This window comes from Dasypus novemcinctus, chromosome 21 (genome assembly GCF_030445035.2).
Source record: "Dasypus novemcinctus isolate mDasNov1 chromosome 21, mDasNov1.1.hap2, whole genome shotgun sequence".
Taxonomy (NCBI): Eukaryota; Metazoa; Chordata; class Mammalia; order Cingulata; family Dasypodidae; genus Dasypus; species Dasypus novemcinctus.
This window is the reverse complement of record NC_080693.1, coordinates 62,344,461-62,365,042: the sequence shown is the minus strand read 5'-3', so window position 1 is coordinate 62,365,042 and position 20,582 is coordinate 62,344,461. Positions and strand designations below refer to the sequence as shown.

Genomic DNA, 20,582 nt, shown 5'->3' with positions numbered 1-20,582 from the left:
TTATTTTTTTTCACTGTCATATTTCTGTCTCTAAGAACAGTGCTTGCATATAATAGATGGTCAATAAATACTTGTTAAATGAGTAAATGAGTGAATCTTAGCAAGCCTTTGAGATTTTGTGAATAGGCAGGTAGGGATAGGGACTTACAGATGAGAATTTGAGTGATGTATTTTCTTTTCTCAAATTTTTTTTTACTTTTCTAAGTTTGTTATTTCTAAATTTTCTATGGTAAATATTTGTTAAATTGTTTTTACTCAAAGTAACCACAAACCAGGCATGTACATCTTAAAATGACATAATAAAAGTACATATCACCATCTATTGTGTTCTTGCCAAAAAACTGAACCTGAATTTCGTCAAGCCTATAGTTCTAGTTTACAGGAAATAAAGAGTTTGGAGAAAACATGTTAAAACACACCAGCAAAATTATAATCAGCAAATAATCATTCATCAGAATGTGGGAAATTCTACAGATCACATTACCTAGTGTATTAGTGAGCCAAAGGGGTGCTGATGCAAAAATACCAGAAATCTGCTGGCTTTTATAAAGGGTATTTATTTGGGGTATGAGCTGTCAGTTACCAGGCCATAAAGTAGAGGTTACTTCCCTCACAAAAGTGTATTTCCAAGTTAGAGCAAGATGGCCATTAACGTCTGCCAGGGTTCAGTCTTCCTGGGTTCCTTTCTTTCCAGGTCTTGCTTCCCTCCGGGTTCAGGGTTCCTGTCTTCCTGGGGCTTGCTTCTCTTTCCTCTGTGTGCTTACTTCCTGGGGCTCCAGCTTAAGACTTCCCCATCAAACTCCAGCATTAAAAACCCCAACATCAAAATGCTCCAACTCTGTCCTTTGCCATGCCTTTTATCTTTGAGTCCCCACCCACCAAGGGGCAGGGACTCAACACTCTTCTGACAGTGACCCAATCAAAGCCCTAATCATAATTTAATCATGCCCAGTTATAGACCAGTTTACAAACATAATCCAATGTCTGTCTTTGGAGTTCATAACTATATGAAACTGCTACACCTAGTTTCTTAAAGGACTGGCCATCATTTAGGAAAAAAAAAAGGAAGAAAATTCTATAGACTGAAAGAGACTCGAATTAGCTGTGTGGCGTTGAGCAAGCTGAGATTCAGTTTTCTCATCTGTAAAATGGAACTGGCAACAGCAGTACCTATGTCACAGAGTGACTGTGAGGATCCAGTGAGGTAAGTACAGAACACTTAGCTTAGCCCCTGGCGCAAAATAAGCACTCAATAAATAAAAGCCGTTGTTAAAAAAAAAAAAAGAGAGAGAGACTTGAGACATATCAACCAAATGTGACATGTGGACCTTGTTTGGGGTCTGATTTAAACAGATTTAACTATTTTTAAAAAGGTGTTTTTTTGTTTTAGGAGCTACCAGGGATTAAACCTAGGACCTTGTGCATGGGAAGGAGGCACTCAATCACTGAGCTATATCAGTTCCCCAATGAGAGTTAGTTTTTCCCTTTTGTTTGTTTTTGGTTTTTTTAGGAGGTACCACGGATTAAACATTGGACCTCATACATAGGAAGAAGGCACTCAACCACTTGAGCTACATCTGCTCCACTGTATATTTTTTTTAAGCCTTTTTTTTTTTTTGAGATATATTCACTTACCATACAATCCATCCAAAATGTACAGGCAATGGCAAAATGTTAAAAGCTGGTAAATCTGGGTATCTGGGTAGGGGTATATTGGAGTTCTCTGTATTACTATTTTTGTATTATGTTTCCAAATTTCCTGCAAGTTTTATATTATTTGAAAATAAGTTCTTTTAAAAGTTTGAGCAAATGAGGGAAATTGGAACATTAATTGTATACTAGATATTAAGATTATTTTTTAGAATAACGATTTTATGATTATGCTAAGAAAATGTCTTTATCTTTTTTTTTTAAAGATTTATTTATTTATCTCTCTCCCCTTCCCCCCCACCTCCGTTGTCTGTTCTCTGTGTCTATTTGCTGTGTCTTCTTTGTCCGCTTCTGTTGTTGTCAGCGGCACAGGAATCTGTGTTTCTTTTTGTTGCGTCATCTTGTTGTGTCAGCTCTCTGTGTATGCGGCATCATTCATGGGCAGGCTGCACTTTCTTTCGTGCTGGGCGGCTCTCCTTACGGGGTGCACTCCTTGCGCGTGGGGCTACCCTAAGCGGGGACACCCCTTTGTGGCCCAGCACTCCTTGCGCGCATCAGCACTGTGCATGGGCCAGCTGCACGTGGGTCAAGGAGGCCCGGGGTTTGAACCGCGGACCTCCCATGTGGTAGACAGACGCCCTAACCATTGGGCCAAGTCTACCGCCTGTCTTTATCTTTTAAAGATGTATTTTCTGAAATATTTCAAGACGAATTGATATGATGTCTAGAATTTGTTTTGAATTATCTGGGCTGTGGGTGAGGGTGTGTAGTTGATAAATAATTGTTGAAGCTGGGTGATGGTATATGGAGTTCATTGTACTATTCCATTTTGTAAGTGCTTGAAATTTTCCATATTAAGAAATTAAAAAATGAAAAGGCAAGCACCTGAAAAAGTGCTGTGAGGAAATACAAAAGAAATACAGGCTTAAGTTTTTGTTTTTATGGAGCTTGGAGTTTAAGAGGCAAGGTGTGCATCCACAATGGTAGCTCCAAAGCTTATCAGGGGGAGCAGATGTAGCTCAAATAATGGAATGCCTGCTTCCCATGTTTGAGGTCCCATGTTGGATCCCCAGTACCTCCTGAAAAAAAAAAAAAAAAAAAGCTTATCAGTGAAAACTAATTAATATGAAGTTGTATCAGCTGATCTCTTAAATGCTAAAGGTAATGTAGAGTATTGAAGACTTTAGTGCAATTCTATTTTGATGTCTGAAAGCTCAGTAAAGGTAAGGATCATATTCTCTGCTGTATTCTTAGCAGCTAGCACAGCAGACATTTAGTAAATATTGAATAAACCTAAAGCTTTACCTTGACTCAGCTATAGCAGCTTAAAGTTGAGCTGCTTTGCTCTGAGTATATTTGTTTTGAATAAATTATTGAGCCATTTTTACTTTCTCTTGTTTTTTGTGTCCTCTCCCCCCACCCCAACCTCTAGTCTGGAGTTGATCAAAGAACCTGTTTCCACAAAGTGTGACCACATATTTTGCAAGTAAGTTTGAATGTTTCTCATGGCTGCATTACTAGTTCTTGTGCTTGACCTCAAAACAGGAACACCACACTTAATTTTAATAGAAGCTTTAGCTTCTTTAATTAAGGGAAAAAAATCCAACCTGATTCTAACTCATTCTGCCTCAGAGAGTATTTATGAAGTGATTATAAGTAGCCATAGTTCTTGATAAAGTATTGGCATATCTTGTCTAATGAAATATGAAATCACTTTGAACAGCTATTTGATTTTCTGTCCATGGGTGAAGGCGGACTGCAAACAAACTGCAATATAAGCAAATTGTCTTTCAGCCTTCCCAGTATCTCATCTCCTTTCTGTTAATTTTTGTATCTCCTGCTTTCCCCCTCCAAAGGTTCAGTATTTGCATGATTTATAACCTTTGAAGATACAAAAGGATCTGATAGCAGTTTATATTTAGGCTGATATTCATTCATACCAATGATTCAGGGTATATTTAAATATTTAAGGATTTTGCCCTTTGAAATGAAAATCTATGTTTCTTCATGGAAGAATTTCAGAAAAAGTAGGGTAGGAAATTTGGTGGTATAGTAGGGCTTTCTCCTTTCCCTGATAAGAAATGAATGAGTTTTGCCCTGAATACCTGCCCAATTTTTTTTTAAGATTTATTTTATTTATTTCTCTTCCCTTCCCCCGCACTCCGTTGTCTGTTCTGTGTCCATTCACTGTGTGTTCTTCTGCATCCGCCTGCATGATCTGGTGGAACTGGGCAACTGCATCTCTTTTTTTGTTGCATCATCTGGCTGCATCAGCTCTCCACGTGTGTGGCGCCCCTCCTGCGAGGGCTGTGCTTTTTTCATGCAAGGCACACTCCTTGCATGTGGGGCACCCCCGCATGGCACAGCACTCTTCTGTGCACGGCAGCACTGTGGGTGGACCAGCTTACCACACGGGTCAGGAGGCCCTGGGTATCAAACCCTGAACCCTCCACGTGGTAGACGGACGCCCTATCAATTGAGCCACATCTGCTTCCCCTAATTTGCTCTTTTTTTTTAATCCCCCTCCCCTTGTGGCTTTTTGTGTGCTGTTTACTCTCTGTGTCCATTCGCTGTGTGTTCTTCTGTGTCTGTATTTTATTATTTATTTTATTTCCCCTCCCTCCTTGCGGCTTGCTTGCTGTCTGCTCTCTGTATCCATTCGCTGCAGGCTCTTCTGTGTTCTCACTTGTCTCCCTTCTTTTTTTATTGCATCACCTTGCTAAGTCAGTGCTCCACGGTGCCTGTGGGCTGGGCATACTCCGCAGTGTGTGGGCAAGCCTGCCTTCACAAGGACGCCCCAGGACGCAAACTGAGGGCCTCCCATATGATAAACGGGAGCTCTTCTGATTGAGCTACAGCTGCTTCCCATCCCCTAATTTGCTTTTAAGTATGTTTTTTTTTTTTCTTTTTTTAATTTATTGAAGTACATCTCTCATACATAAACATACATAAACAATAAGTATAGAGTAATAGTTGTGACCTTACAAAACAAACATATAAAATATCATACAGGACTCTAATAAATCACCCTACCACCAATACCCTGCATTGTTGTTAACATTTTTAACTAATGATTAAAGAGCATTGTCGAAATATTACTACCAACCAAAGTATTTTCTCCCAACCCATCCTACGATTATATTATCTTTATATCTTTTATATATGAACATACATAAACAATAAGTTTATAGTAAAAGTTGTGAACGTACAAAGCAAACATGCATAATATCATAGAGGGGTCCCATACAGCAACACTCCACTAACATGTTACATTGTCATGAGATATTTGTTACAAATTATGAAAGAATATTGTCAAAATCTTAATACTAATTAGTCCTTATCTTATATTTGGTGTATTCCCCCCACCAACCCACCCTATTATTATTTTTTAAATATATTTTTTACAACAAAAGTTGTAAACTTATAAAACAATCATGCACATGTGCAGAATTTCCAAGCAACACCCCTCTATCAACACACCACACTGGTGGAACATTTGTTACTGATAAGATAATATCTCATTGTTACCACGTCCATAGTGTACATTTGGCACACGTTTTCCTTCCCATTATCAACACAGTACATCTTTGGCATAGATGCAAGAATATTATATTATTACTGCCTACCACAGTCCATAGGTCCCTCCAATTGTATTCTTCCTATGCTTCACATTCCTACCAACCTGCAGTACCGATGTATATTTGCTCTAGTTCACAACAGACACTCTTGCATCTGTACCATCAACCACAATTCTCATCCACCTCTTGGTTTACTGTGCTATTCAGTTTCTAGATTATTCTCTAGCATTCTGTCAATTGGCATTTACATACCTAGACTACCATTTTCAGCCACATCCCCGTTTATAAACTAGTTGTTACTATTTGTTACCATCCACTCTATACACTTCCACACTTTTCAGTAAAGCTAATTAAAACTTCTACATACATTAAACGTCAGTAGTCCATCTCAGTCCTCCTCTTATCTCTTTTAAGAATCCACCACCTACCACCAGATCTTGAAGATATTTTCCTAAAATTTCTTCTAGAAGCTTTATTTTTAGGTTTTTGATACATTTTGAGTTAATTTTTGGATAAGGTGTGAGGTAGAATTCCTCTTTCCTTCTTTTGACACCATTTGTTGATGGGATTCTTCTGTGAGAGCTGTGTGGGTTTGACAGGCTAGTCAAAAATCACTTGACCATACATGTAAGGGTCTGTTTCTGAACCATCCATTTGGTTCCATTAGTCTATGTGTCTATTACCATGCTGTGTTTACCACTATAGCTAGGTAATATGATTTAAAGTCTGGAGATGAGGGTTTACTTTTCCTTTTTAAAATGTTTCTGACTATTCAGGACCCCTTACCCTTCCAAATAAATTTGATAATCGTGTTTTAAATTAAAAAAAAAATGCTGGTGAAATTTTTATCAGGATTGTATTGAATCTGTATATCAATTTGAGTAGAATTGGCATCTTAATGATATTTATTCTTCCAATCCATGAGTATGGAATGTTCTAGTTATTTAGGCCTTTTTTTATTTCTTTTAACATTGAGTTGGAGTTTTCTGAATACAAGTGGTTTACATCGTTTGTTAAGTTTATTCCTATTTGAGTTTTACCTGTCAAACTTTATTTTCACCACTCTTTTGACACTTTTAGTTACTTTTATTGATATAATCTTCATTTCTAGACTCTCTTCCAAGCTTCTCTTTCCTGTCTTTTCTTTTCAGGCTCTAGCAAACCCTTTAGTATTTCTCGAAAATCTGGTCTCTTGGTTAGAAATTCTCTCAGTTTCTGTTTATCTGTGAATATTCTAAACTCACCTTCATTTTTGAAAGACAGTCTTGCTGGATATAAGATTCTTGGCTGGAAGTTTTTCTCCTTAATATCTTAAATATATCAGACCACTGTCTTTTTTCCTCCCTGGTTTCTGGTGAGAAATCAGCACTTAATCTTATTCGGTATCCCTTATATATTACACATTTCTTTTCTCTTGCTGTTCTCAGAATTCTCTCTTTGTCTTTGGCATTGACATTCCGATTAGTATGTGTCTTGGAGTTCATCTATTGAAATTTTTTTGGATGGAAGGACATTGTGCTTCTTGGACATGGATATCTATGTCCTTCAATAGGGTAGGGAAATTTTCTACCATTATTTCTTCAAATATTCCTTCTACCCCTTTTCCCTTCTCTTCTCCTTCTGGGATACCCATGACACATATGTTTGCACATCTTGTGCTGTCATTTAGTTCCCTGAGACCTTGTTCAATTTTTTCTATTCTTCATCTTTTCTTTGTATGTTCACTTTCAAAGGCCATTTCTTCAAGCTCACCAATCCTTTCTTTTGCCTCCTCAAATCTGTATTACATGATTCCAATGTTCTTTTGTGGTTTTTTTTTAAGATTTTTTATTTTTATTTATTTATTTCTCTCCCCTTTCCCCCACACCCCCAGTTGTCTGTTCTCTGTGTCCATTCTCTGTGTGTTCTTCTGTGTCCACTTTAATTCTTGTCAGCAGCACCAGGAATCTGTCTCGTTGTTGTTGTTGTTGTTGTTGTTGTGTCATCTTGCTGTGTCAGCTCTCCATGTGTGCGGCACCATTCCTGGGCAGGCTGCACTTTTTTCATGCGGGTTGGCTCTCTTTATGGAGCACACTCTTTGTGCGTGGGGATCTCCTATGCAGGTGACACCCCTGTGTGGTACAACACTCCTTGCATGCATCAGCACTGCACATGGGCCAGCTCACCACACGGGTCAGAAGGCCCTGGGTGTGAACCCTTGACCTCCTGTGTAGTAGGCAGACACTTTATCTGCTGAGCCAAATCCACTTCCCCCAATGTTTTTTTAATTTCATTTTTTGTGCCTTTCATTCCCATAAGATCTATTATTTTTCTTTTTATACTTTCAAATTCTTCTTTGTGCTCACCCAATGTCTTTTTTTTAACAAAGTTTTTTTTTTTTAAGATTTATTTTATTTGTTTCTCTCTCCCTCCCCCCCATTGTCTGCTGTCTGTGTCCATTCACAGTGTGTTCTTCTGCATCCACTTGCATTATTCAACAGCACTGGGAAACTGCTTCTCTTTTTTTTTTTTTCCTCTCCCCTTCCCTGCCCTTCTCCCAGTTGACTGCTCTCTGTGTCCATCGCTGTGTGTTCTTCTGTATCCTCTTCTATTCTTGTCAGCGGCACCGGGAATCTGTGTCTCTTTTTGTTGCGTCATTGCTGCATCGGCTCTCTGTGTGTGCAGCCCACTCCTCGGCAGGCTGCACTTTTTTTGCACAGCGCAGCTCTCCTTACAGGGCACACTCCTTGTACGTGGGGGACACCCCTGAGTGGCATGGCACTCCTTGCGCACATCAGCACTGCTTGTGGGCCAACTCATCACATGGGTCAGGAGACCCTGGGTTTGAACCCTGGACCTCCCAGGTGGTAGGCAGATGCTCTATCCGTTGAGCCAAATCTGCTTCCCATGCATCTCTTTTTTGTTGCATCACTTTGCTGCATCAGCTCTCTGTGTGTGCAGCGCCACTCCTGGACAGGCTGTACTTTTTTTTTCATGTGAGGTGGCTCTCCTTGCAGGGTGCACTCCTTGTGGGTGGGGCATGTCACTCCTTATGTGCAGCAGCACTGCGCGTGGGCCAGCTCACTACACAGGTCAGGAGGCCCTGGGGATCAAATCCTGGATCCTCTGTATGGTAGATGGATGCTCTATCAGTTGAGCCATGTCCTCTTCCCCCGCTGTCTTAATATCCTTAATTCTTTAGCCATCTCATTGAATTTACTTATTTTTTTTAAGATTTATTTTTTATTTATTTCTCCCCCCCTCCCCCCCCAGTTTTCTGCTCTCTTGTGTCCATTTGCTGTGTGTTTTTCTGTGTCTGCTTGTATTCTTGTCAGTGGCACCAGAATCTGTCTTTTTTTTAATCCCCCCCCCCCCCGTGGCTTTTTGCATGCTGTCTGCTCTCTATGTCCATTCACTGTGCATTCTTCTGTGTCTGTATTTATTTTATTTCCCCTTCCCCCTTGTGGCTTGCTTGCTCTCTGCTCTCAGTGTCCATTCGCTGCGCGCTCTTCTGTGTTTTTGCTTGTCTCCCTTTTTTGTTGCATCACCTTATTGAGTTGGCTCTCCGCGATGCTTATGGACTGGGTGGCGCTCTGTGGCATCTGTGGGCCAGGTGGTGCTCCATGGCACTTGTAGGCCAGGTGGTGTTCCACAGCGTCTGTGGGCCAGGCAGTGCTCTGCGGCATCTGCGGACAAGCCTGCCTTCACAAGGAGGCCCTGGTATGCAAACCCAGGGCCTCCCATATGGTAGACAGGAGCTCAACTGATAGAGCCACAGCTACTTCCCCTGTGTCTCTTTTCGTTGCGTCATTTTACTACGTCAGCTCTCCATGTGTGTGGCGCCACTCCTGGGTAGGCTGCACTTTTTTTGCGCAGGGTTGCTCTCCTTACAGGGCATACTCCTTGCATGTGGCGCTCCCCTCTTTGGGGGACACCCCTGTGTGGCACTGCTCTCCTTGCACACATCAGCACTGCACATGGTCCAGCTCGCCACATGGATCAGGAGGCACTGGGAATCGAACCCTGGACCTCCCATATGGTAGGTGGACTCTCTATCAGTTGAGCCAAATCTTCTTCCTTCATTGAATTTATTAAGGAGATTTGTTTGAACATCTATGATTAGTTGTCTCAACTTCTTTATTCATCTGGAGGCTTATCTTGTTCCTTTAACTGGACTGTATCCTCCTATTTCTTGGTGTGGATTTAATTTTTGTTGGTGTCTTGGTATCTGGCTTACTAGAGTATTTATTCTGGGTGCAGTTTTTCTCTTTAGTTTAGGGCTTCCTGCCATTTCTCCCTTGCTGGTTGTGCAGTTGGAGCCAAGAATATAGTTGGTGCTGTAAGCTGTGGAGGCTCAAGCTGCCCTCATTGCCCCAAGGACCAATGAAGCTTCTCCGCACTTTCTCCTTTGCTAGGGGTGGGGATAGAGTCACATCTGTGTGGAATAATCCAAGTCGTTCAGGCCTGGACTATAGTTGCCCAGAGAGACTGATGAAATTTCACACCCCTTTCTCCCCTGCCTGGAGTGGGAATGGAGCTGCAGGTGTAGGCAGCAGTCTATGCAGTGTGGGTCTAAGATGACTGCAGTTGCCCTGGTAGACTTCTGACTATTCAGTCTGTGCTAGCCAAAGTACCTGCAGTTACCTGGATAGGCTGGTGCAGGACCTGCTGGCCTCCTCCCTGCCAGAGGTGGGGCTGAAGCCTAATCTAGGGCTACAGGCCAATCTGGGTGAAAGAAACCAGTTCCTACCATCACTGTGATTTTTGGTCAGCCAGGTTTCCCCTCATACTGGGGGCAGAGTAAAAATGGCAGCTACTGGCCTCTTTCCAACTTGGATAGTCACCCCCTAGCTATGTAGGGATGTACCTCAGCCAGCTGAGTCTACTCATCAGTAGCCCAAATTGGTGGCCAACCATCCCCTTCTCCCCTGTTTTTGGAAAATTGAGCTTCCAATTCCAGTCACAGAATAGCTCCTGGGGCAGTTTGCACTGCCAAAGAAGGATAATCACTGACCTTTGCGGCATGGCTGATAATTTCCGAGAGAGTCTGGCTCAGGTCCCCTCAGTTTCCTCCCTGCCGGAGGTGGGACTGGGGCTTAGGCTAGAGCTACAATCTGATCTGGATGGAAAGAAGCCAGTCCCTACCAGCACTGTGATTTTTAGTTCGTCCCGCTTCCCCTAGTGCCAGGCACAGCATTAAAATGGTGGCTACCGACCTCTTTCTGACTTGGACGGTTCCAGACTTAAGCTGTATTTAGGATTATACTTTAGCCCGTGGAATTTACTAATCAGTAGCTGAAGTTGGTGCTTGAACATCTGTCCCTCCCTCATTTTTGGGAAGTGGAGTTTTCAATTCCAACCGCAGAACAGCTCCTGAGGCAGCTTGTGCCTCCATTGGAGGATGGGCACCAGCTTCCGTGGTGTGGAGTGCTCTACTTACGAATCTTCTCTGCACATGGGCAGTCTCCTACTTCCATTCCTTCAAGGGTGCTTCAGGATGCTCTTGCTGGTCTCCTGGAGCCCCCAAACAGGTACTTCAGCTAGCTCCAGTAGCTCTGGGTGTTTATTAACTGCCCTGTAGCAGGAGCTGACTCTAGCAGCTCCTTACTCTACTGCCATCTTGCTGGTTGTCACGTTTATCATTTTTACTGGAAAAAGCAAGCCATGTACATGGTGATCTGTTTACTAGCACAAAAGGATGTATGATACAAAGTTTATTTCCCTCCTTTTCTAAAACCCATGCTTGCCCTTATCTCCCAGGAGACTACCATCATAATCAATTTCTTATGTATCCTTTCATTAATTTTTTATTTTTTAAATACTTAATAGACATTATTTAGTACAGAAATTTTCAAATTCAGGAGTTCTTAACTTGGGGTTCATGAATAGTCTTCATGAATTTCCTGAAATTATATTCAATTTTAAGTTCAATTCTATTATATTTGTAAAATGGGTATATGCATTTTTCTGGGAAAACAGTCCATAATTTTTATCAGATTTTTAGATGTTTTTGTAACCTAAAAAAATGTGAAGAATCGCTGCTTTAAGGCCTGGCTGAAGCTGAAGGAAGCCTGTTCCCTTTTAGGGTTATCCTCTGAACCTAAGTCTGCCAGCTGGCTGGCCCCTTCCTCTTTCTGAATTCTATCCTTCTGTTCTTCTGTCCCAAGAAGGATCCGGAGTCCATTTTCACTGTCTCTTATGCCTTTGCCATGGCTGCACTGATTCACATCTATTCCCAGCAGATTCCTTCTAAATCCTCAGACCCACCTCCCCAGCCACCTGCCAGGGCTACACAGTTTTATCTGTTTTTTTCAAGAATTTTTGGTTTTGACGGCGGACTTGGCCCAGTGGTTAGGGCGTCCATCTACCACATGGGAGGTCCACGGTTCAAGCCCCGGGTCTCCTTGACCCGTGTGGAGCTGGCCCATGCACAGTGCTGATGCACGCAAGTAGTGCCCTGCCACGCAGGGGTGTCCCCCGTGTAGGGGAGCCCCATGCACAAGGAGTGCGCCTCATAAGGAGAGCCACCCAGCGGGAAAGAAAGTGCAGCCTGCTCAGGAATGGAGCCACACACACGGAGAGCTGACACAACAAGACGCAACAGAAAGAAACAAAGATTCCCGGGCCGCTGGCAACAGAAGCGGACAAAGAAGACACAGCAAATAGACACAGAGAATAGACAACTGGGGTCGAGGGGAAGGGGAAATAAATAAATAAATAAATCTTAAAAAAAAAAAAAGAATTTTTGGTTTTGTACTCTCTAGAGCAGTGTTTCTCAAACTATCTATGGTGTAGGACCAGTTTCTTCTATTTCCAATCTATGTCAGAGTAATACTTTTGTAAAATAAAAAATTCCTAATATTTAAAAGGCTATGGATAGCTAAAGATTAGCCATTTAAATGCTGAGATGTTCAGTGTTTCTTTTTTTCATTAATTTAAGATTTTCTAAAACATTGTGGGTATGTACCACATTTTGTTTTATACATTCATCTGTTGATGGACACATGAGTTGTTTCTATCCTTTGGCTATTCTGAATAATGCAGCTGTGAACATTGGTGTATAAGTCTCTTTGAGTCCCTGTTTTCAGTTCTTTTAGTCATATACCTAGGATTGGAATTCTTCTAGATTTACCTTTAGGGGGAATTGCTTTTCACAGTGGCTTCATCATTTTCATCAACTAAACACTATTCCAATTTCTCTTTATTTTCTCCACCACCTATTATTTTCCATTTTAAATATAATAGCTATCAATTGTGGGTATGAAGTGGTATCTCATTATGGTTTTGATTTGCGTTTCCCTAATGGCTGATGATGTTGAGCATGTTTTCATGTGTTTATTGGCCATTTGTATATCCCCTTTGAAAAACATCTATTCAAGTTCTTTGCCCATTTTTTTAATTGTCTGTTTATCTTTTTGTTGTTGAGTTGTGAGAGTTCTTTATACTTTCTTGATAATATCCTTTTATACACAAAAGTTTCTAATTTTGATCAAGTTGAATTTATTGTTTCTTATTGCTCATACTTTTTATGTCATATCTAAAAATCCATTGCTGAATCCAAAGTCATGAAGATTTACTCCTATGTTGTCATCTAAGAGTTTTTAGGGTTTTAGCTCTTATATTTAGGTCTTGATACATTTTGAGTTAATTTTTGTATTTGGTATGAATTGGGTCCAAATTAATTCCTTGTTTAATCTTTTGTGATGAAACATTTTAAATCACTTCATATTTCTTTTTGTGTAGATTTTTAAAATATTTTCGTGGTTACCATGGGAATTACTTTAAACATTCTAAATATGTTACTATTTTGTTTATATTGATACCAACTTAAATTCAATAGCCTATAGATAATTCTGCTGTTATATCCCTCTATACCTCTTCTTGGCATTGTTCTTGTCACACATTACATCCTTTTACACTGTTTACCCAATAACATAGGTTTATGATTGTTTTTGCAGTTTATATTTAAATTATATAAGAGGTAAAAAAATCAAGATTACAAATGAAAAATGTTACAATAACTGGCAATTTATAGTTACCTATATCAGAGGTCTTTATTTCTTCATACAGCTTCCAGTTTCTGCCTAGTGTCTTTTCCTTTCAATATGTAGAAACTCCCTTTAATATTTCTTTTAGGGCAGGCCTAGTGGCAATGAACGCCCTCAACCTTTATTTATGCAGAAATGTCTTCATTTTGCCCTCATTTTTGCAGGACAGCCAGATATGTTATTCTCGGTTGACAGTTTTTTTCTTTCAGCACTTGAAATATGTCATCCCACTGCCTTCTGGTTTCTGATAAGAAATAGAATCAGAATCTGCATTTTAACAAGAATCCCCAGCGGTTCTTATGCTCATTAAAGATTGAGAAACAGTACTCTGAAATGATGACCTTTCCAAATATTTATTTGGTACTTAGTAAAATGGACCAGACCAAGAATGGCTGAAGTGTAAAGACCACATCGGCTAAGTAAGGCAAGTCTCAGGATCAGCTAACTCAGGCAATCTAGATAAGTGTTCATTCAGTGTCAGGAAGGTTTGGTGGCCAGATACATTAGATCATGGTATCAGGGAGTTCTGGAGTCTAGCAATAGGTTTATATGTCAGAAAGTTCCAGAAATGAGCAAGAGATGATAGCCTGGAAGTAAATTGAACATAGTCTGTCAGGAGTCTAGCTACAGAAATGAGCAGTAGTTCAGAGTAGGTCTATAAAGGAAGAAAAGTAGTAGGGTTCCAGCCACAGGAGACAGGATTAGGGGTAAATCAAATTCTTGTGCCTAGGAAACAAGAGCCTTGACCCAAAGGGCTGGGATACTGGGCAAGGAATCTAGGCAGAATCTTCCAGATGAAAAGCTCGAGATAGGTACCAAATTTTTGGAATTAAAGTACGAGGTAGAGGCTTGATCAAAAACACAGAGCCTTGTTACTGATACTGACAAAGAATTGGTGGGATCATCAACATAACTGGCTTGATGCTGAGATGCTCTTCTGTGGACTTCTCAGGGTCTTTTTTTCCCTTTCTAGAGGCCATCTTGGTCTATTTCTTAGCTCTGTTGACAGGAACGATGAGGGAGTAGATATACTAAGCATTCAATACAATTGAAGATAGCAAAAAGTCAACCTGTCTTTTTTTTTTCTAGACTTAGGAATGTTAGTTAATTGCTTCCTTCCAGGATAGACTCAGACAAACATTAACAAAATTAGATGAGTTTACATATTGTTAAATTGCTCAAGGTATAGATACACAAAAATGAGTACCCTGAGAAAACCCAAAGTTAGTTTTCAGCATATGATTTGCTGCTTTTCATAGGCTTTTTCTTTTTTTTTAAAATTAATTAATTTACTTATTTCTCTCCCCTTCCCCTGCCCCAAGTTGTCTGCTCTCTCTGTCCATTGGCTGTGTGTTCTGTGTCCGCTTCCATTCTTGTCAGCAGCCTGGGAACCTGTCTGTTTGTTGCATCATCTTGGTGCATCAGCTCTCCATGTGTGCATCGCCACTCCTGGGCAGGCTGGACTTCCTTCCGCACTGGGCTTCTCTCTTTATGGGGCACACTCCTTGCGCATGGGGCTCCCCTACGCAGGGGACACCACTCCGTGGCACAGCACTCCTTGCGGGCATCAGCACTGCATGTGAGCCAGCTCCACACGGGTCAAGGAGGCCCTGGGTTTGAACCCCAGACCTCCCATGTGGTAGGCAGACGCTCTATCCATTGAGCCAAGTCTGCTTCCCAGGCTTTTTCTTAAAAAGCTGAAGCCACCCTTCAAAAAACAAACTGCATTTGCTTAAAAAAAAATATTGCCTTAATAGGGAGTTAATTGTTTAATGGGTACAGAGTTTTTGTTTTGAGTGATGAGAATGTTTTAGTAATGGATGGTGGTGATGGTAGTACAACATTGTGAATATAATTAATGCCTCTGAATTTACACAAAACAGCAGATCTTGTGTTATATTCTTCTTCTACAATAAAGTTTATATACACATACACACATTTTCCTTAAGCATTGGGCTGTAGAAATACAAGAAGGCTGAAATTTGTCATAGACTTTTTCACTGAGAACCTTGTACAGAGCTTATGCAAGTGGTCCAAATTAAGTGGGGACATCACATTGATTTCCCAGGGCTTTAAAGCAGAGTTTACCTGGAATTTAATAGATTCTTTTTCTGAGCCATGGAACTATGCCAGTGTTCTGTTGATTCATTAATACTTAAGTTATGTAAAAGTTCATTTCTTCTTTTGAGTTTAGTTAACAACCTTATGTGTCTCTTCTTTTTCTAATCTAAAGAAAGAGTGGAACATATCTTGATTACTGCATACCAGGTTCCCCTGTGTTATTTATGTAAACTGTTGTACAGTCTGCTGCACTCTATCACTTAGTTGTAACCCTACTGTATTCTGCAGTACGTGTTCAGGGAATTTCCTCCCTACTTCTACTCTGAGTTGTTGAATTGTACCATTTGCCACATACATTGATGCCTCCTAGAGCCATTATACTAGAGCGCAGTTAATATTTACATCTTCTCAAGGAATGATAGCCTCTATTCTATCTTTGAAGGGTTTTCATGAATGTTGGTAACTTTTTTTTAAAGATTTATTTGTATTTATTTCTCTCCCCCCACCCCCATTGTCTGCTCTCTGTGTCCATTCGCTGTGTGCTCTTCTGCATCCGCTTGCATTATCTGGCAGTACTGGGAAACTACGTCTCTTTTTGTTGAGTCATCTTGCTGCATCAGCACTCCCGGGCAGGCTGTGCTTTTTCACGCGGGGCAGCTCTCCTTGCGGGGCACACTCCTTGCTCATGGGGCACCCCTGTGCGGGGTCACCCCTGTGTGGCCTGGCACTCATTGTGCTCAGCAGTACTGTGTGAGGGCCAGCTTACCACATGGGTCAGGAGGCCCTGGGATCGATCCTTGGACCCTCCATATGGTAGACGGATGCTCTATCAGTTGAGCCACATAGGTAACTTTTTGACACTCCCATCCCTCAAACTATAATGTTGTTGAGTACAACATGGTGGTACAGGTGAAGGACTCCTGAGGTTTCTCTACCATTCCTACCTATATTCACCTTCTCTGATAGAAAGATCATGGGCTTTGCTACAATTCCATCCTGGATCTAGTCCTACTTTGATTAATTATTTGGTGAGTGATCTGGAATGAGTCTGTGTGTATTAAGAGAGAGCAGTGCATGTTAAAGAACTTGGCCAGTAAATAGTCCTCTGTAAGTCACTGTTGGCTTGCCATTCCTAACAACTTTGCAGTCCCCTTAATCTTTTCTTTCTTGACTTTCTCCAATGTCAGTCTGTTATTTTCCTTCTCCCCCAGGCACCCCTTACCAGAATAGTGTGTGCTTTATAATGGTGTGTTCTATTTTATTTTTCCACTGAATTCCCTGCACCTACAACAGTACTGGGCACATAATATAAATAAACATTGGTTGAATTAGTGAATCGCTGCTTTCAACTATTGCACCACTCTCTCCATTGCTTTCACTTCTTTTTTCTCTTTCTCTTCTCTTGAGTCTTTTTTTCCTTTGTCTTTTTCCAGTGGGAATGTTGATCTTTACATCCAAAACCAATCAATGGGAGCAGTATTTTCCTTTGAAAAAGAAACTGACTTAGCAGAATATGTTGTATGTATTCTTGAAGTCATGTTTATTTATTGCTCGATGGTCTGAAACAGCCAGCAAACTTATTCTAGGTCCAGTCATTTGAAAGCTTGTTTCTCAGATGCCTCACGCCTTCTTCAATCCTTAGACTTCTACTGAATAGCTTTTCTATGCTAGGCACTATGCCAGGAATCTGAATATGAAAGTGAATGAGTTTTTTTCCCTGCCCTGAGATGTTTGGGTTTGTTTTTTTTTTAACATTTTTTATTGAGATATAATTCACATACCATAAAATTCACCTATTTAAAGTCTACATTTCAGTGCTTTTTAATATATTCACAGAGTTCTGCACCCAACACCACAATCTAAAACACAGAACATTTTAATCACCCCAAAGAGAAACCCCATACCCATTAGCAGCTACTCCCAAGTTCTACTCCTCCACTGCTCTAGGCAACCACTTATCTATTTTCTGTCTCTATATATTTGCCTTTTGTGTCTGGCTTCTTTCACTTAGCATAATAGTGTCAAGACTTATCCATGTTTTAGCATGTATCAGTACTTCATTCTTTCTTACTGCTGAATAATGTAATATTCCATTGTATGGATATACCACATTTTGTTGGTTTCTTCATAAGTTTATGCACATTTAGATTTTTTCTACTTTGGGACTATTATGAATAGTACTGCTCTGAACACTTTTGTACAAGTTTTTGTGTGTGCATATGTTTTCATTTTTCATGGGTGGAGCTAGAAGTGGAGCTGCAAAGTCTCATATGGTAACTCTGTTTAATCTTTAGAGCAACATACACTTTTCCAAAGTGACTTCACTATTTTATATTCCCACCAGCAATGAATGAGGATTCCAGTTTCTCTACATCCTACCACTTTTTTCTCTTTTCTAAAAAAAATTTTATTAAAGCATATCATTCACCCATGAACATAGATAAATAGTAAGTGTTTAGTAAAAATTGAGAACTTACAAAATAAATATGCTAATATTATACGGGTGTCCCATACATCACCCCACCACCAACACTTTCATTGTTGGGAAACATTTGTTACAAACTATGCAAGAATATCACCAAAATATTACTACTAAGTATAGTCCATATCTTATATTTGGTTTATTTTTCCCCCAACCCGCACTATTTTTTTACATATATATTTTTCTTACAGAGGTGGGGAACTTAAAAAACAGTCATGCACATGTGTAGAATTCCCGTACAATACAGCACACCATTGTAGAATATTTGTTACAGATTATGAGATAATATCATAAGACTTTTACCACCAACCATGGTGCATAGCATACATTTGGCACACTCTTTCCATACACCTCCATTATCAAACACAGTACGTCTTTGGCATTGATGCAAGAATATTATAGTATTGCTGTTAACCACAGTCCGTAGGTCACACCGCTTGTATTTTTCCCATGCTTCTCTACATTCCTACCACCCTACAATAGCGGCACACATCGATCTAGCTCACAGAGGGACACTCTTGCATCTGTACCATCGACCACAATTCTCATCCACCTCTGAATTCACTGCATTATTCAGTCCCTAGATTATTCTCTAGCTTTCTTTCAATTGATGTTTACATCCTTAAACTACCCTTTTCAGCCACAAACCCATTTATAAACCACCAGCTGCTCACTATGATGTGTTACCATCAACTTTATCCATTTCTACACTTTTACAATCAAGTTAATGAAAACTTCTACATGCATTAAACATCAGTAGTCCTTCTCACCCCCTTCTTATCTCTTAATAACCCATACTGTAGGTTTTAACTCCATGTTTTTATTCTTTGTATTTAGTTCACATTAATGAGACCATGCAATATTTGTCCTTCTGTGTCTGGCCTACTTCACTCAGCACAATATCCTCAAGATTAATCCATGTTATCATATGTCCCATTTCTTCTTACTGCAGTACAGTACTCCACCTTATGTATATACCACATTCTGTTCATCAGTTCATCAACTGATGGACACCTGGATTTCCATCTTTTGGCAATTGTGAATAATGAACATCGTGTGCAGATGGCCGTTTATGTCACAGTTTTCAGTTCTGGATATATTCCTAGTAGAGGAATTACTGGATCATATGGTAGTTCTACATTTAGCTTCCTGAGAAACTACCAAACTGTCCTCCACAGAGGCTGCGCCACTATACAGTCCCACCAACAGTGAAGGAGTATTTTCACTTCTCTACATCCTCTCCAGCACTTATGGTTCTCTGCCCCTTTCATAATGACCATTCTATATGGTGTGAGATAATATCTCATTGTTGCTTTGATTTGCATTTCCCTAATAGCTAGTGATAAGGAACATTTTTTCATGTGCTTTTGGTCATTTGTATTTCCTCTGAAGAAACATCTATTTAAATCCCTTCCCCATTTTTAAAAAATTGGGTTGCTTGCTCTTTTATTGTTGAGTTGTATCATCTCTTTATATAGAATGGATATCGATTCCTTATCAGATATGTGGTTTCCAAATATTTTCTCCCATTGAGTGGGCTGCCCTTTCACCTTCTTGGAAGTCCTTTGAATCACAGGTGTTTTAAGTTTGAGGAGGCCCCATTTACCCCTGTTTTCTCTCATTGCTCATGCTCTCAGTATAAGGTTTAAGAATTCACTACCTACCACCAGGTCTTGAAGATGTTGCCCTACATTTTCTTGTAGGAGCTCTATTGGTCTTGGTCTTGCTTTTATATTTAGGTCTTTGATCCATTTTTAGTTAATTCTTGTGTAAGGTATGAGATGGGGTCCTCTTTCCTTCTCCTGGCCATGGACATCTACTTCTCAAAGCACCACTTACTGAACAGACTGTTCTGCCCCAGCTGGGTTCTACTGCTTTTTAATGTCCATCTTTTTTCATATGGCCATTCTAGTGGTGGTGGTTTTGACTTAAATTTCCCTGATAGCTAATGATGATGAGTATCTTTTCATGTGCTTACTGGCTATTTGTATATCTTTGGAAAAATGTCTATTCAAGTCCTTTGTCCATTTCTTAATTGGATTGTTTAGTCTTTTTATTATTTAGTTGTAAGAGTTCTTTATATATTCTGGATATGTCCCTTATGAGGTATGATTTACAAATGTTTTCTTCCATTCTGTGGATTGTCTTTTCACTTTCTTTAGAGTATTATTTGCCTCACTAAAGTTGTAGTTTCTAATGCAGTCCAATTTACTTTTGGTGATTATATTTAAGAAACTACTGCCTAACCCAAGGCCACAAAGATCTATAGTTTTGGATCTTACATTTAATTCTATGATATATTTTGAGTTAATTTTTGTGTACAGTGTGAGGTAGGAGTCTAATCCATTCTTTTGCATGTGCATCTCCATTTGTCCCAGTACCATTTCCTTGAAAAGACTATTCTTTTCTCATTTATCTTGGCATCTTAATAGACCAGATGTTGGGTTTATTTCTGGACTCTTACATCTAGTCTATTGATCTATATGTTTATCCTTATGCCAGTACCATACTGTCTTTTTTTTTTTAAGATTTATTTTTATTTAATTCCCCTCCCCGGGTTGTCTGTTTTCTGTGTCTTTTTGCTGCGTCTTGTTTCTTTGTCCACTTCTGTTGTCGTCAGCGGGGCACGGAAAGTGTGGGCGGCGCCATTCCTGGGCAGGCTCCATCCTCTTTTGAGGCTGGGCGGCTCTCCTTACGGAGGTGCACTCCTTGCGCGTGGGGCTCCCCTACACAGGGGGCACCCCTGTGTGGCAGGGCACTCCTTGCGCGCATGGGCCAGCTCCA

The 20,582-nt window shown here is 40.2% G+C and overlaps 1 protein-coding gene across 6 annotated transcripts in view; it reads left to right on the top strand.

The window, feature by feature from the left end:
- BRCA1 (BRCA1 DNA repair associated) overlaps positions 1–20,582 on the top strand; it is an 89,293-nt gene that overhangs the window by 6,106 nt on the left and 62,605 nt on the right. For all 6 annotated transcript variants that reach the window (XM_058284313.1, XM_058284314.1, XM_058284312.2 and 3 more), the window contains exon 3: positions 3,083–3,136. In XM_058284313.1, the coding sequence (XP_058140296.1) occupies positions 3,083–3,136 (54 nt within the window). The remainder of the gene's footprint in view (positions 1–3,082; positions 3,137–20,582) is intronic.